The sequence below is a fragment of the Silene latifolia genome, chromosome 5 (assembly GCF_048544455.1).
Source record: "Silene latifolia isolate original U9 population chromosome 5, ASM4854445v1, whole genome shotgun sequence".
Classification (NCBI taxonomy): Eukaryota; Viridiplantae; Streptophyta; class Magnoliopsida; order Caryophyllales; family Caryophyllaceae; genus Silene; species Silene latifolia.
This window is the reverse complement of record NC_133530.1, coordinates 7716044-7733908: the sequence shown is the minus strand read 5'-3', so window position 1 is coordinate 7733908 and position 17865 is coordinate 7716044. Positions and strand designations below refer to the sequence as shown.

The 17865-nt window shown below is 39.9% G+C and overlaps 1 protein-coding gene across 1 annotated transcript; it reads right to left on the bottom strand.

Moving 5' to 3' along the window:
- Positions 1 to 15526: 15526 nt before the first annotated feature.
- Positions 15527 to 16602, bottom strand: LOC141655866 (dehydration-responsive element-binding protein 1E-like). Its single transcript, XM_074462890.1, has one exon. It carries the CDS (start codon positions 16526 to 16528, stop codon positions 15860 to 15862), a length of 669 nt encoding a protein of 222 aa, XP_074318991.1. The 5' UTR covers positions 16529 to 16602; the 3' UTR covers positions 15527 to 15859.
- Positions 16603 to 17865: the final 1263 nt, after the last annotated feature.

Sequence of the window (17865 nt, the reverse complement as noted above, 5' to 3'; positions counted from 1 at the left end):
TAATAAAGATGCAAAAACTCTTCGCGATCATCTCCTACCCCCCTAAAAGAAACAAGGTTACGTCCCCGTAACCATACATACCTGATCAAAAAGGAACGGATAACGCTCTCTCATGGACTCCTCTGGCTCCCATGTAGCCTCCTCAACCTCATGATTAAACCAAAGAATCTTAAGCAAGAATGTCTCACCATTTATAGTCTTCCTAACCTTCCGGTCAAGAATCTGCTTAGGCACCTCAAGGTAAGGCAAGGACTTACCTAGCTCTATGTTCTCTGCCTCTAACACATGTGACGGATCACTCACATACTTCCGCAGCTGGGATACATGAAACACATTGTGCGCTCTCTCCAAAGCAGACGGTAAGGCCAAACGGTAAGCAACCTCTCTAACCTGGTCCAAGATCTCATATGGTCCTATGAACTTCTGACTCAGCTTGCCTTTCTTCCCCAATCTCATAACCCCACGCATAGGAGACACTTTCAGAAGAACCTTGTCCCCAACCTGAAACTCTATATCCCGGCGATGTAGATCTGCATAACTCTTTTGCCTATCCCGAGCCGCTCTCATCCTTTCCCTGATCATCTTAATCTGCTCCAACATCTCATGTACCATCTCTGGTCCTAAAACCACTGCCTCAGCACTGTCGTCCCAACAGATTGGACTTCTGCATCTCCTCCCATATAAAGCCTCAAATGGCGCTATGCCAATACTAGTGTGATATCCTCAAGGGTCTTGATTGTTCTCTCTGTCTGACCATCTGTTGCAGGATGAAATGTTGTACTCATCTTCAATGTCGTTCCCAAAGACTCCTGCAACTCTTTCCAAAACCTTGAGATAAACCTCGAATCTCTGTCAGATACTATGTCTTTAGGCACCCCATGTAATCTTAGCACATTCTTCCGGTAAGCCATAACTAATTGTGCCTTAGTCTATGTATCTTTCATTGGCACAAAATGAGCTGACTTGGTCAGTCGATCCACTATAACCCATATCATGTTGTTACCCTGCTGACTCTTTGGCGAACCCACGATAAAATCCATGGAGATGGATTCCCACTTCCACTCAGGTACCTCTAAAGACTGAATCTTACCTTGTGATCGTCGCTGTTCTCCTTTAACTCTCTGACATGTCAAACAACGGGCCACGAACTCAGCTGTTTCTTTCTTCATCCCAGGCCACCAGAAAGTCTTCTTTAAATCCTTATATAGCTTGTCACCACCTGGATGTACCGAATATGGTGTACAATGTGCCTCTGTCATGATTGTCTTTTTCAGCTCCTCATCATTAGGGACACACCACCTCCCATCAAACCTCAAACTACCATTTGTGTGAATAGAGAATCTAGACATTGTCCCTTTATCCACTCCAGCTCTCCACTCCACCATCTTGGGATCTAACACCTGTTTACCTCGAATATCATCATATAGATCAGGCTGCACTGTCAAATCTCCCATGGCATCCCCTTTCTGCATCATATGTATCCCAAACTTCCCCACCTCATCTCTCAACCTCATCAAGTATATAGCTGTGCACAAAGAATGTACACTCTTCCTGCTCAAAGCATCTGCAACTACATTGGCTTTCCCTTCATGGTAGATGATATCCATGTCATAATCCCCAATCAACTCCATCCACCTCCTCTGTCTCATGTTCAACTCCTTTTGAGTGAAGATGTACTTGAGACTCTTGTGATCTGAAAATACCTTAAAGGTCGCCCCATAAAGGTAATATCTCCAAATCTTGAGAGCAAAAACAACTGCACCCAACTCCAGATCGTGTGTAGGATAATTCTCCTCATAAGGCTTCAATTGCCTAGAAGCATAGGCAATCACTTTACCGTTCTGCATCAACACACATTCCAACCCGTTCTTTGAGGCATCTTTATAAACCTCAAAGTTCTCACTCCCTTCAGGCAATGCTAAGATTGGAGCTGTGGTCAAATGCTCCTTTAATGTTTGGAACGCCGTCTCACAACTCTCATCCCAACGAAACCTTTTCTCTTTCCTCATCAAAGCTGTCATAGGTCTAGCAATCTTGGAGAAATCTTTCACGAACCGTCTGTAATATCCAGCTAAACCCAAGAAACTTCTGATCTCAGCTAAATTCTTTGGTGCTTCCCACTTGGTAATTGCCTCAATCATTGTCGGATCCCCAGCTACCCCTTCCTTAGAAATCACATGCCCCAGAAAAGCAACTTTCTCCAACCAGAACTCACACTTGGACAACTTTGCATACAACTCAAGCTCCCTCAAGGTCTGCAACACAATCCTCAGATGCTCCTCATGTTCCTCCTTAGTCTTGGAATAGACTAAGATGTCATCAATGAAAACCACCACAAACTTGTCCAAGAATTCACTGAAGACTCTGTTCATCAAATCCATAAACACAGCCGGCGCATTAGATAACCCAAAAGGCATCACCACATACTCATAATGGCCATACCTCGACGTGAAAGCTGTCTTTGGTTTGTCCTCCTCTCTAATCTTCACCTGATGGTACCCCGACCTCAAATCAATCTTGGAAAAGACTGATGCACCACTCAAATGATCAAACAGGTCATCTATCCTTGGCAAAGGATACTTGTTCTTCACCGTCACTCGGTTCAGCTCCCTGTAATCTATGCACAACCTCAGGCTCCCATCTTTCTTCTTAACAAAAAGAACCGGTACCCCCCACGATGATACACTAGGTCTAATGTATCCCCTCTCTATCAGATCATCTAGCTGCTTCCTGAGCTCCTCCAACTCCTTAGGACCAATCCGGTACGGTGCCTTAGAGATTGGCCCCGTCTCCGGTTTCAACTTAACACTGAAATCTATCTCCCTCTTCGGTGGCAACCCCGGAATATCCTTTGGAAAAACATCTGAAAACTCCCCCACAAATGGTATCTGATCAACTGTCGGACTCTTCATCATGTCATCTCTCACATGGCACAAGATCATCGGGCACCCCTTCCTCAGATAGGATTTCAAGGTCACAGCTGCAATCAACTTGACTTTGGGCTTGACAACAAACCCACGATAAGACACACTAATGCCCTTGAACCTCTCAGAGACACTTTCTTTTGATGACAGTCTATCTTAGCTTTGTACTTCCCTAACCAATCCATCCCGACTATCATCTCAAAACCGTCTAAAAGGAAACTCTAGCAAGTCTACAGGCAGATGAACTTGCCCAACTATCATGGATACATCCCTATACAACCTCCCATATGATACAGACTCACTCGAGGGTATAAAAACTCTCTCACTTACAGACTCAAATTCCCTCAGACCCAACTGTTTAACATGACTCGAAGATACAAATGACTGTGACGCCCCCGAATCAAACAAAACAAAGGTATGAACACCATTAACAAGAAAAGTACCAGTGATAGCATGTGCGTCGTCCTCAACTGCTTTCTTCTCCATCATAAACAGCTTTCAACTGGTCTTCTGCCCACCTCCCTGGATAGTACTGGCTGAGGTAGTCGGCTTAGCACCCGACTCTTGATTGTTGTTGGTGTTCGTAGCTGGTTTCTGATAAGAGTTACCGCCATTACGGTTGCCCCCACCGTTTTTTGCTCTGACCTCTCCTGTTGTTCCATGACCCAGCCGGTTTGTTGCTCGCATAACTCTGTGCCGGACCCTGAGAATAGATCCCCTGAGCCGGTCTCTGAAAACCTCCCGGCAACACACTGGTACACTCATGTCTCTTGTGGCCTACACCGCCACAGCCGAAACAGGTCATTCCCCAGCTACCGCTACCACTCCCACGGCCATGCCCAAAGGAAGCCCCAGCACTAAACCCCGAACCAGACGAATATGCTCTAGCCTGAGTGTGGTTGCCCTTCTTATAATTGGATTGACCACCACCCTCACTCTCAGCCTTTCTTTTTTCAGCACCCCTCTCTCGGGTCATCTCTACTAGCCTCTCAGCTCTTCCGGCCCTCTCATAAGCTTCTTTAACATTTGTAAGGATTCCCACGGGTAGCTTCTCCATTATCTTGGGGGTCAACCCCTTCTCAAACCTCAGAGCTAGGTTCTCATCACTCAATCCCATATCCTCAGCATACCTAGCCTTCTCATTAAACTTACGGTAGTACTCAGCCACCGTCATGTCAGATGTCATCTTAAACTCATCGAACTCCTCTCTCAGCTTACTCCTCACATGTTCCGGTACAAACTCTCTCCTCATAGCTCTCCTGAACTCATCCCAAGGTATAGCAGGTAACCCCTGATTCGCATACATGTCCCTAGCATTCACTTTTACCTTGTCCCACCACTCACCTGCCGCTTCTCTCAAGTAGAACGCAGCTTGTTCTATCCCCATCTCATCCGGACAATGCACCAAATCCAGGATATTCTCTATCTCTCTGTGCCAATTATCTAGAAGCATTGGCTCCCCGATCCCCTTATACTCTTTCGGGTTGAATCTCGCTATATGGATGCTAATCTTTGAATGATCAACCTCTTTATCCTTCCCCACTCTCTTTAAAGCTTCTGTAAGAGCATCCTGGTGCTCTAACATCTTAACTATGTCATCGGTGGTCATGCTCTCAGCTCTAGCATACAGGGCGTTTCTCTTAGGCGGCATCTTGTAACTATATAAGAAAAGGTAGATATAAACATACATACTATAACTCAAAACACGTAAATAGCCTGCACGGACCCCACTCGATCGAGTGCCATAACCCACTCGATCGAGTGCCCAACATACTCGATCGAGTGCCTCGACTCCAGAACCCAATCAGACCTTCTGATCATAAACATACTCGTCCGAGCTGACACGTCACTCGATCGAGTGGCCTCTACTCGATCGAGTGCCCCTATTTACTCGATCGAGTACCCAAAAACACGGTTCTGACCATAAAAACATCAAACTATCCACTCGATCGAGTCAGACCCACTCGATCGAGTCATGCAGACTCGTATACACTACCCGCATGTTATCTCACTTTCCCCGACGTACTATGCAATCTTTATAATTTCAACAAAATAAACATAACTACGCATGCAAATATACGCAACTCCTTATATAATCATCAAAATGATCTATTCATGTTATCAAAATGCCGCATTATAAACAGTCAACATACTTTTCATTCAATTCAACATGCAAACACATCTCCTTCAACTTTTATCCATACTTCCAATTCTCCACATCCAACATCCAACAATTCACAACACCTGCTATTAGGTACACATACAGACCAAAAGACAACACATACGACCCTGCCACGTACCCCTCATGTGACCGGTTCAAAATTGCAGGGCGATTTCGCGACTTTAGGACGTCTCCCAAGCCTTTGCATTAGCTCCCACAACTTCTTCCCCGGGTTCATTTTAATTGACTCCCTATGTTCATTAGATTCATTGGTTACAGGTTTCAGGATCGTCGCTCTGATACCACTTTGTGACACTCCCATACTCCAAGTGCCTTACAAGGACCACTCAGGTATAGAAATGTCACCATCTCGGTTTCCCGAGGCAATGATAATCAAATGACAATAACGAAACATAATTTAAATAGTAATAAGTTTAAAGTGATTACAATCCAAATCAAAACTGATAAAATACGATACAAGTTCTCCAAAAACTAAATGTCTAATAATTAAACAACAATGTCTGACAATAGCGGAAGACTCTTCTAACTGCAAGTGATGACTCATCCCAGCTAGCCCATAAGCACCATATCAAACCTGCTCAACAACGGCTCACCATCCCCGAATGGATCACCACAGTTTTACAAAACAAAGACGGGGTCAGTACTAATCACACAATTATATAATCACAATAAGACAGAAATCAACACAGCTCAACCGTCACATAAACCCGAACTCCATCACCAACTCCTCAATAATGACTACACACTAAAGTGTGTAGCCCTGCCAGAGTACCCATCGCAACAGGTTACTCCTCACCGCAGTCGTTCCCACCTAAGCCCCGCTCATCTCCATCAAGCGATAAACCCAAATCCATTAATGTGCACATCCCTTCTGTGGCGGATTCCACAGAAGGCGAATAATGGGCGTGAAGCCACTCCCGCAAGTGACTCCACTCAGCCAGGGACGCACCCCGAAGAACACAGACAGATACAATCAACAACAACTAAATCCAACAACCGTCACAATACGAACATGATACTTTAACAACAATCACAATCCAACAGCACACCATATTATGTGACTAATACTGAGTAGGGAAAACCCTACCTGGAATGCAAACACAAGCAGACGATCTCAACAGCTGTATCAAAACCTCTCCTCTACGAATCCTCCTCCTATCACATGATCACATAATTATTACTAGCACAACTAACCATAAAAACCCCCAATCCCCCAAATTAGGGTTTAAACAAAGTTAATTAAATGCTATAAAATTGGTATGTAGATCTTACCCTTGACGCAAGGATCACAAGGACACAAAGAACGATGAAATCCGACCTCTCAAACTCCGGGATTTGTCAATAACACGGATGAAGCGAATAACATAGTTTCAATCTCCTTTTTAAGTTTATTAGGTTTGTAAAAGTGTTTAATAAAGATGACGGTATAATATATATACTAATCCGCGTTATTAACAAAACCCGTCAAAATAATGCCCGTTAACCGACCTACTCGATCGAGTAACTAACGTACTCGATCGAGTGCCACTTACTCGATCGAGTACCCAGGCTACTCGATCGAGTACCCTACAGCACTACAAGGATAACACGGAATCGTGACGGACGAATCCGTCACTATATAGCATTTCCCGTCACAAAAAGCGGGTTTGTGGCGGATTACCCGTCACAAACCGGTGTCACTGTATATGGTCACAAAAAGCGGGTTTGTGACGGCATTTCCGTTACAAATTCATCTCGGACGGATTTGTGACGGATTATCCGTCACACATTTTATCTCAAGTGCCACGTGTAACCCGTCACAAAAATAGTAGTTTGTGACGGCTAATCCGTCATAATTTTCTGAATTTGTGACGGATAATCCGTCACATATGTTACGGATTATCCGTTGCAAATGGAAGTTTTTGTGACGGATGATCCGTTGCAAATGGAAGTTTTGTGACGGAAAGTCCGTCACAAATAAAGGAAACTTGTGACGTATTTGTGACGGCTAATCCGTCACATACTGAAGCAGCATTTTTAAAAAACCAGCAGGTTTGCTGCTGGCCACAATGCACGTAGCATTGTTTCAGTAAAACATAATTAAGTTAGTGGTTTAGATAAACTTCATCAAATCTACCAAGGTTCAAGATTTGATTTTTATTTAAGAAACTAAGAGTTTACCTAATCGAGGTGATGTGCTGACTACCAAATGGATGACCGTTATCCGTGAAATCGTCTCTACGAAATGGAGGCGGCCACCTGAGCACGTAGGGGGGGGGGGGGGGAGTCCATCCAAACTGGTCGTACAAGAACGCCTCCATGCTATCTCCTTTGTGCTTTTGGGTAATCATCTCTCTATCCATCCTACCGATTTGCTCTCGCAATTGTGAATTTTCCATTGTGACTCGAGAAAGCAAACTAGGTGAGTAAGAAGAAACCGAGTGACGGGCAATCCTATTAGCGGGAGGATCGTACAACTCTGGTGCCGCTGATCCCATACCCCACACGCATCTTCTCATTATAGCCTCCACTGGCAGTATAGTAGGACTCGTTCGGATCTGGTTCCACTCCCTCGGGCATTGGCTGGTTCATAAGTCGACGGTAACCAACCTGAAAAAGTAATAAGTAGGAAAAAAGTGTTAGTTAAAATTTAAATTGAATAATACCTTACTAATTTATAAAATAACATAAGAAGGCTAATTAAATCGATTTTTTCTAATTAAAGAAACTTACATCGGTCTCTTCTGCTCGAGGGTTAATCCAGTTGTCATGCTTATGTAACGCCCCGGAAAACAAGCAGGTAGCTCAAAATAGTTCTTTTATTTAACAATAAACAGCAGCGGAATTACAAGGGTGTCATCGCCGTATTCCCCCTTCGGAAAATACAAGGCTAAACAATTAAAATAAATAAACTATTAAAGCTTAAAACTATTTACAACTTATACTTATTATCCTCTATAAAGTCAATTCCTCACACTTGACCTTCCTAGATACTTGTACCTGAAAAAGAGTGAAAGTAACGGAATCAGCCAACCACAGACTGAGTATGACTCCAGTTCCCTCCACCGGTCTTAGGTCATATTATATATTCATAAATTTCTCCTTATTACCATATATCATCCAATACAATAACTTACCAAAATACAGCATTCCATGCCAGGAACCAACCCGGTATCCCAAAAACATTAAATGACTGCCATACCAACATGATATATATTCATATGACATTAATGTCGGTCTACCATTACTGAATAGAATAGACATTACGGAGTAAAACTCCCACCGGGTCTAGAACCCATCTCCGTGTACACAAGCTAAATAGTTTTCAGTCCATGGGCCAACGCCCCTCAGTTTATATATTGAGCCAACGCTCGTAGCGCCAACGCCCCTGGGGCCAACGCCCCTCTCTTTATATATATTTGGAACCAACGCTCCTGGAGCTACTGCTCCTGGGGCCAACGCCCCTCATGTGTACACAAGTTATATAATAATGTCATCCCAATCCAATAATCGTATTCCGAATGCTACAATTGGCCAATTATGCAATATGACGATAGCACTATTATCACAGCATACATTCATAAGATGGTAATTAATATAACAGGTGAGCAGTATAACCATTATAAGATGAAATTAACAACAAACTAATATAACCAATTATTTCTAATATCTTATTTCAAACGTAAACAATTACTTATATCGACGAAGGGTTCCGAAATCATACCTTATATATAAAGGTTTATATTTTACGGAATAATGAGTGTAAGAGCTACTCGGCTTATTGAGTTGTTACTACAACTTCTTCTTATTCCCGTATGAATTCCCACTTCCTTTCTCCCCTTTTTTTTTCTTTTGGTTTACACTTGGCCTCTACTTCTCTTCTATGTAAATGAATATATATATTTTTGTATTTGCGTAAAAGATTCATCCATGTATATCCAACCAATAGCCTAAATGAGTCATCTATGGACGTGTCTTGATGTAGGTTTTAGTCTAGTTTTGTTTTTTTTTTGTTTTTTGATAATATCTAATATAATACAGAGTAGTAAAAACGAATGTCGTAACGAGGCCCGACAAATATACTCTTAGATAAAAATACTAAAATGAAGTCGTCTTCGTGTATACAGAAAAATATACGAACTTAGTCTATAAAGTCTCGGGTACTCCTATTATAATATATATCTTAAAACTAATTTTATTCGGGGTATTACAGCTTATCTTTCTTGGACTTCTCCATGAGCTTGTACGGTGTGGCTTCAGCACCCTGAAAAAATTATATGAAAAAAATATTACTCCATATTATAGATCAATATTCGTTAATTCTTTGTTATGGGAAAACTAAGTTATGAAATACACTAAAAAAAAATACTTAAATGAAATAAGAAATTTTATAAATTTGGGAACTCAAAATCTCAAATGTACTTACCAATTCCTTAAAAGCCAAAACTGCATTCTTCCTTCCGAGAGTGTGGGTTGCTAATGCTTTCCCATCTTTCGATCCCGGCCTTCTATTTACCTTATTTATTTCCGAAGTTTTAGCAAATTCGGGATTCTCTATTGGCCTTTTCTTCAATTTCTCCCAATTTGTGACGGTAAGCCACTCTGGCTTTTTCTTTGCGGTGACGGCATGGGCGATACACTGGGTAATACGCCTCTTGATCCGGCTCTCCCACTCATGTTATGTATCTACATTTCAATATATCTATGTTATAAACAAACAATAGTAAAATAAGAGTAATAGCAACCAACAATACACAATAAATATTAGGGTTATTTCATAACAATAATCCATCATATTGGTGGTCTGCAATAATCACTCCATCCTATCAATAATCTCAATTAAATCCAACCTAAACACCATACCTTATCACTCCAACCTAAATCCGTCAATGTACGTTTCAAGTCACTAATAAACACACACCTGTTATTTATTAATGAGGAAAAAATTCGGCAGCAATTCCCCTTAGTTCTCCAAATACACAACGTAGAATAAATAATTATTCCACATATGTATTTAGAGAACATTAAAGGAATCGTTACCAAACTCTTTCGTCATTAATAAATCACAAGTACGTGTTTACTACCTAAGTGACTTTAAACGTACAAAGACAGTCCCAAAACGGGGACTATTCAAGAATTGCTCCTAATGAGAAATTATTGAACGAGTAGTAGGTCGATCAACATCAAAACAAACAATAATTTGAACATCAACAATAAAAACAATGGCTACTAATTTTAAACCAATTTCTAACTTACAATTTATATTCTTCTAATTTCTAACTAGCATAACAATTTGTAAATGACATGTTACTCTCATTCTTTTTCAGGTACAAGTATCGGGGAAGGTCAAGTGTGAGGAATTTCACCTAGAAGATAAGACGTATAAGATGTATAGTTTAGCTTAACTCAGTTTTAGTTTTACTTTTACAAGTGTATTTATTTTAATTTGTATAAGCCTTGTATTTTTCGGAAGGGAAATACGACGGTGACGCCCTATAATTCTGTTGCTGTCTTTTATTTATAAAAGAGCTATTTTGAGCTGTCTGCTTGTTTTTCGGGGCGTTACACAGCGGGAATAGGTGGCGGCGGCAGCGGCGGGTAAAGACGGCGGCGACAGTTTTGACAAGTGACGGTGGCTGATGGGGTGAACAATGGTGGTGGTCGATATTTTGGGGTAAATAATTAGGGAAATTGATTTGGAGGAAATGAGAAAGGTAAAGAGGCCGCGGCTTTGTTTTCTTAGAAAAAAGGAAACTTGTGACGGAATAGCCGTCACAAATTCCGTCTCAATCCCGTGTTTTTGAATTTTTGTGACGGAATATCCGTCACAAGTTTAGACTTTTGTGACAGAATATCCGTCACAAGTTAATATTTATTCCGTCACATGTGTACTTTTTAGATTCCCTCTGCAAGAAGTGACGTGTGTCAGAAAAAGAAAATTTCCCATTCCCGTGTTTTAAATTGACTATGTGACGGATTTTCCGTCACAAGTTTACTTTTTCTTTGTAACGGAATATCCGTCACATATAGTGGACTTGTGATGGAATATCCGTTGCAAATCCTTGTTTTTGTGATGGATTTTCCGTCACAAGTTCCTCTTTTGTGACGGGTAATCCGTCACAGCCTTTGGCGCCCTTGTTTTTGTCAACCCACCAAATTCTTGTGACGGCTAGTCCGTCACAAATGTCAGTCCGTCACAAAGCCGTCACAAGTCCGTCACAAACCCGTGTTTTGTGACGGGATTTTCATCCGTCCCTACTGTTCCGTCACTATGCCGTGTTATCCTTGTAGTGCAGGCAGAATACTTTTTCTAAAATCAAAACACCCTCACTCGACAGAGTAAGGTCCACTCGATAGAGTACCCAGAGACTCATAAAACCGTAGTATTACAGGGGGTGAAAGAGGGGGTGAGAGTAGGTGTTGGTGTGGTGTGTCGGGATAGCTCCGTGAAGGTGTTATGGGGTATGGCACATAGGCGGAAGGAGGTGTGGGAGGCTCATGTTGCTGAAGGAGTTACAGTGCTCGAGGGACTTGAAGAGGCGGCGAAGGCGGGCCATGATGCGGTGGTAGTGGACAGGGCCGTCTAGGAGATTTCGGTGGCCCTGTGCGAAATGTCGAAAAGGGGCCTTTTTCCTTAGCCAATACGGACTAGTAATACATATAATTTTTTTGAAAGAATATATATTTTTTACGATAATGCAAAAAAAAAAAAATCTTAAGCTTGGACCTTAACTATTACTAAAATACTCGAAATATTGCTCGAAGAGTGAAATGTAAAACCACAATCGATGAATAAATTATCTAAAAACGAAAATATTGCCTATAGTATGGTGCATCCAGGGCCTTCCTAATATTTTAAAATTTAAATTATTGTTTCATAGAAATATAGAGTATAATATTAATAAGGGCCTACTTTATAATTTAAATTTTAAAATAAGTACTTGAATTTTTTTAGAAACAACTACCGATATTTTTTGTACAACATCGTAAATGTAGGCCCTTATTAACGGTACACCGTAAAAATATAAAAATATAAAAACAATTTTTTTTAATAAACAACAAGTCCTTTTATGCTAATAATCTAGAAAAAGCTATATGAAGATATTAATGTATGCTTCCTAAATAGAACATGTATTTGGAATTGCTTCAGTGGCTAAGTATATGCATTTCACTCGAAAGTCTAAGGTTCGATTCCTGTCATTGCACTTTTTCTTGATTTAAAAGAAAAAAAAATAAGTTAAAATTGTAGCAAAGGAGGTTCGAACTTGAGTCTCTGCTATGGATGATACCTACAAGGCTACAAATATCATTGAGATACCAGGGACTTCTTGCTTGATACCTGCGTTAGTGCTATATATTATAACCACACAACTGACTAGATTGGGCCCCCAAAAATTGGGGGGCCATGTTCCGTCGCACGGGTTGTACACCCACTCAGCCGACCCTGGTAGTGGAGAGTGCTTGTTCCCAAGTTATCGAAGCTCTTAAGATGCAAAAGACGGGTCATAGTGTTTTTTCGCTTGTTTTAGATGACATTTTACGTATTTGTAACTCTTTTGTTTCTGTTGTTTGGTCTTTTATTAGTCGTAAGAACAATGAGTTAGCTCACGCTTTAGCTCATGTGCTACCGGTGGGCTCAGGTAGAACTGTTGGGGTTGAGAAGTTACCCGATGTAGTTGATTGTCTTCTTGTTTTGAGCTAATATATTTACCCATGTGGATTTCAAAAAAAAATATATATATATTTCTAAAGTGACGTTGATTGAAATTTGACAACAAACCCAAGCTAAAACAGTTTAACATGCTTTGATTTTTCTTTTTATTAATTATCTATACCAGACAAATAACTATAGTCTACTAATTGTTGAGAGTAAACACCACCATCTCCCATTAAGCTTGCTCGAACTATGCTAATTAAAATTATGATTCCGACTCACTGCTGTGTTCACGCGGTTTATACAACCTACATTATCAACTTCTTTGACCATGTTTATCCGTAGTTCTTGTAGCCCTACTTAGACCTAGTTTCTGCAATAAAATATTAATATATACTTTTTAACCTACTTACAAGACCTAGTTCCTGATTTTATCATTTTATCAAGCCCTACTTAGACGGTTAGACCCAGTTCCTGATTTTTTCTAAAATCACCATGTTTTATCGGTAAGTCTCCCTCAAACTTATTTTTTAATATAAAAGGTAAATTATCGATGAGTTAATAAAAAATAAAATCACTTTCAAAATATTTCAAATGGGGTCTCTAATCGAAGAGAATAAAAAGTTAGAAATATTAGTATACCTATATTTTTTTTTGAATTTGTAAAATTAAGTTTACAACTCTTTAAAAAGAATAAAGCATAAAAACTACTTTTTAACTTTGAAATTAGTCTAGGTGTCCAGGTGTGTGTGGTTAGCGAAAACAAAAAAGATAGCAGAATGACTGATGACAAATAGTAACAGTGAAAATGCACAAATTTTTGTTTTAGACGGACACTTTTGGTCTTATTTGTCAGACGGATAAAATGTTGCCATTTTTTAAGAAAATGTAACCAATTAATTCACAAAATGTTATGACTAGAGGTGTCATTTTTTACCCTGAAAATGATGTGAACAATAATGGTGACATGTTCTCAAAAAATAACATTTTATTTTAAAATGATGACATATTACCCGTCTTATTTCAGACCAAAAGCAATAGTCTTAAAAAAAACGGACCGATAAAAATGCGTGTTCCTCAAAGTGTTCCAAGCGGTCTAACTTAGAACGCCTAGACCGCGTTTGGTAGAACACGGGCTCCGTTTTCCTTTTGTTTTACTTTTATTTTATTATTCGATTTTTGTCCTATTCAAGACCTAGCCCGATTTAACCCTATCATAGTCTTTGGCTACCCTAATAAAACGAAGTAATGAAGCAAGGGAGAATTATCCTTTTAAGGCCAAAATGATAATTGAGGTGGGTGAGCCCTATTTAGCAAAACGACATAACTCCGTACCTGTGACTAAGACACAATGGTATCAAACTCAAACTCAGAAACATACGACCCCCACATAACTGGTCACTTGTGTTGCCCATAAAAGGATATCTATTGACTACTCCCCAATTCCCCATTCCCCATTCTTTACCTCCACTCATCTAGTGACATTGACAAAAATGGTAGGAAGTGGGAATGAAAGCAAATCCCTCTCAACCAATTAAAGTCTTTATCATATCATCCTTACATTACATCAATCAACACTAAAACATCCAACTCATTATTTAGAGAGAGATTAAAACGGATAAACAGTAAATAGTGTCACATCAATTCAAGACAATGGACATGTATTTGCCATTATTCGGGTTCCGTAGATGATCGATGACCATTATCTCACAATTCGAAAATGGATTTTGAAATGTATAAACATCCAACGCATCTGCACGATTATAATAATAATGTTAATATCGTATTATCAAACTCAAGTTTATCATTTTGCAAACGTGGTTTGTATTTCACTAATCTAGATCATTTTCAATGTATGTATAATCTCACTAATTTTCATATTTTACTTTATTGTATTTTGAATTTGAAAAAAAATTGATTTGCAATCAAGAGAATTGAGTAACATGTGTGTTTTTAATGAGAGTAAGTTTTTTTTAGCTTTTCGCTCCGGCTAATGATTTCATTTTAAAAATTATTTTAATGAATTTTATTTGTCAAGAAACGAATAATAACAATTGTTTGTAAATTTTTTTGATGAATAAGTATGCGTCAAATCAATTATCTGATAATAAGACTAATGAAAGATTTAGTCATTTGTAATTTATTGTTTTATGCCATTTTATTTTGTTTTAAATAAAATATTACAGTTTAGAGTAATGAGAAAATTAAACTTTAGTTTGATAAAAAAGATTATTTTGTAATGCGAAGGATAATAGTATAAACAAATAAAATTTTATTTGAATCCTTATTTAATTGAGTGTACTTTGGAACATTTTAAGTTACTTATTCTCTAAGGAGTTGTCCGGTTACATATGAGAACTTACGATGCCTAAGAAGAGTCATATCACATAATTTTAGAATTCATGTGTGAAAATGTTGTTTTGTTACATATATGAATTATAATTCATGTAGCCATTTCCACTTATCTAGATGAGGATAGGTAAGCAAATTCCTCTATTACACCGGCATTGGAAATCATGGAAAGCCCCAATTTATATGAATTAGAATAACCAAACAAACTACCCATTTTGCAGCTGACATGAATTCAAGTTTCTGTGTTTTCCTATTTAGAGGGTATTAGGATAACCAAACGACCCCTAAATATATACGTTCCTTCAACATAGATCAATTTGATCAACATAGATCAATTTGTTGATGTGTCTCCATTTCACCATTTATTTAGGAGAGAATATATACTTCCACCACAATAATAAACAAATTACATTCTTGTTAAGACGGACATCTTCGTCTTAAACATGAAACGAATAAAAAGTAGATTACAAACTCGACTCACAAAACTAGAGGCTATATCACATACATAGTTCCTAACTTCTTATTACTAGAGGAAGTGTCCTTGGCAAAATATTGAGCAAGAGAATCAACAATTGCATTTGTGGACATTCAATCTTAACTAATCAAACAAACAAGGATGACGCAACGCTTTACCATAGGCAAAACCTTCCCTAATCACAAAAATCTCAAACACCATGGGGTTTGGATAAGTGGCATAACATCCCGTTTTAATCTTAAGACAGATATAAGACCAGCCGAAATGAAAATGGCAAACTTGAAAAACTTTCCTTAAAAAGAGTGGCTCCAAAGTGACATGTCAGCAGCTTCAAAATCCACATCATCAAGATTATAACTGTAGTTAGTTGAACTACTTGGCTGATGTGGCGGTAACATACCGAGTCCTTCGTACATGTCAGCCATCAAACCCGGCATATTAAACACCATATCCTCATCCATATAATCCACACTTTGCGGCGACGGTTTCACATCCGCCACTACTTCTTCAGGCTGCGGCGGTGTGGGTTCATTGATCGGTACTACCGTGGGCTGAAACGCTATCGCCGCCTCTGCTGCTGCTCTCTGAATGTCTTTGGTGTCAGACGAGGCCGGTACAGGGAGCCGCCATACCGAGTCAGCGAAGTTCAAGCAAGCGCCTTCTCGTCCTCGCAATGCGATGGCAGCAACGTCATGAGCACGCGCTGCCATCTCAGCAGTAGGGTATGTTCCTAGCCATATTCGGTCTTGACTGTTGGGTGGTCGTATCTCGGCCACCCACTTACCGGTGCTCCGTAGTCGGACGCCACGGTATATTGGGTGACGAGTTTCCTTGAACTTCATACGACCAGCACGCTTCTTCGGGTGGGCTGATGCTAACATCAGCCCACCCGTGTCCTCATCGGTCGAGAGGCTCAATCTGTCGAGCCCTAAGTTATCAGTGTTATACGTATTGTAACTCATTTGTCGTACGATGTTATAGATAGTGCACTATCTAGTTGTGCATACATTTAAAATTAATGAGTAGTAAAGTTCCAAATATGGTATATTTTGTCCAAGTGTGAAATATGAGTGTGTGTATATATAGTCAGTGGCGGAGTCAGGATTTAAATTTAGAGGCGAAAAATTTTAGGGGACGAACGACTAATTTTATAAGGCAAATCAAAATTTTTTTGAAATTTTTTATTAAAACCTTCGAAAATTTCATACGCCAGGGGGCGACCACCCCTGCTAGCCCGTCTTAGCTCCACCACTGTATATAGACTTAGACCTGGCAATTCGGGTCAACGGGTCGGGTTCGGGTCGGGTTGTTTCGGGTTTCTGAAATATTCGGGTTAATTCGGGTCGGGTTTGCGGGTCTGTATCGGGTCAAGCTGATCGGGTCATTTTGGGCCGGGTCAATTTCGGGTCAATGATTAAGAGAGAAAAAGGCATTTCAAGTCTTTTGGGGTAATTTAAAGTTATGTTTTGTCGAGTCATTTTCGGGTTGGGTTATTTCGGGTCGGGTCATCTTGTGTCGTGTTGATACGGGTCTATGAAAGCTCGGGTCATTTTCGGGTCGGGTTAATTCGGATTTCGGGTGCCATCCGGGTGCGACAGTTCAGGTTAATTCCGGGCCTCGGGTTGGGTTAAGCAACGCAACAAGGAGAAAAACGCGCGGACATTGAAATAGCTGGTGTATTATGTGGATCAGAGAGAAAAAGTTTACTTGGTTCCTGTGGATTTGATGAGAAATGGTGGGTCTCTTAATACAATTATTTATCAACATTGCAAACTCAAGAGTTTGACAAGATTGTCAAGAAAGAGTTGTGTACTGTTCTATACGAATTAACCAGCTTAGGTTTTTGTAGTCGATATACTTTACTAGAGATTAATGTTAGTTTCACACTTAAATGGTTTACGTGTTTGATAGTCTTAAGTGGGTCAATTGGGTCACAGACAAAAAGTATGAAATTAGTGTATTTATAAGTTAGACTGATAATAACCCTAATCACCTCGGTTTCTAATACTGATTGTTATGGATAAAAATCACCTTTTATACACCTATGACGTGGCAACATTTCACTGGTGAAGAGGATGGCAAAAGATTAGCCGCGTGGCACATGGAGATCGGTGGATAAGAAGAGAATAGGATTGATGAAGTGGCAAGGTGTGGACCATGAGATTAAAAGAAAAACAAACACACTTTGGCCCATAAAAAAGCACACGTGCAAAAGAAGTTACCAGCTAGGTCAACCAACAACTCCCTATTCTTTAGGAGTTGACCTGGTATCCAGGAACAGAAGCAGAAAAACCCTAGC

Excerpts from the sequence above, each read along its gene's own strand:
- LOC141655866 (XM_074462890.1), bottom strand. The coding sequence starts at position 16,528 with ATGAGTTACAATACGTATAACACTGATAACTTAGGGCTCGACAGATTG.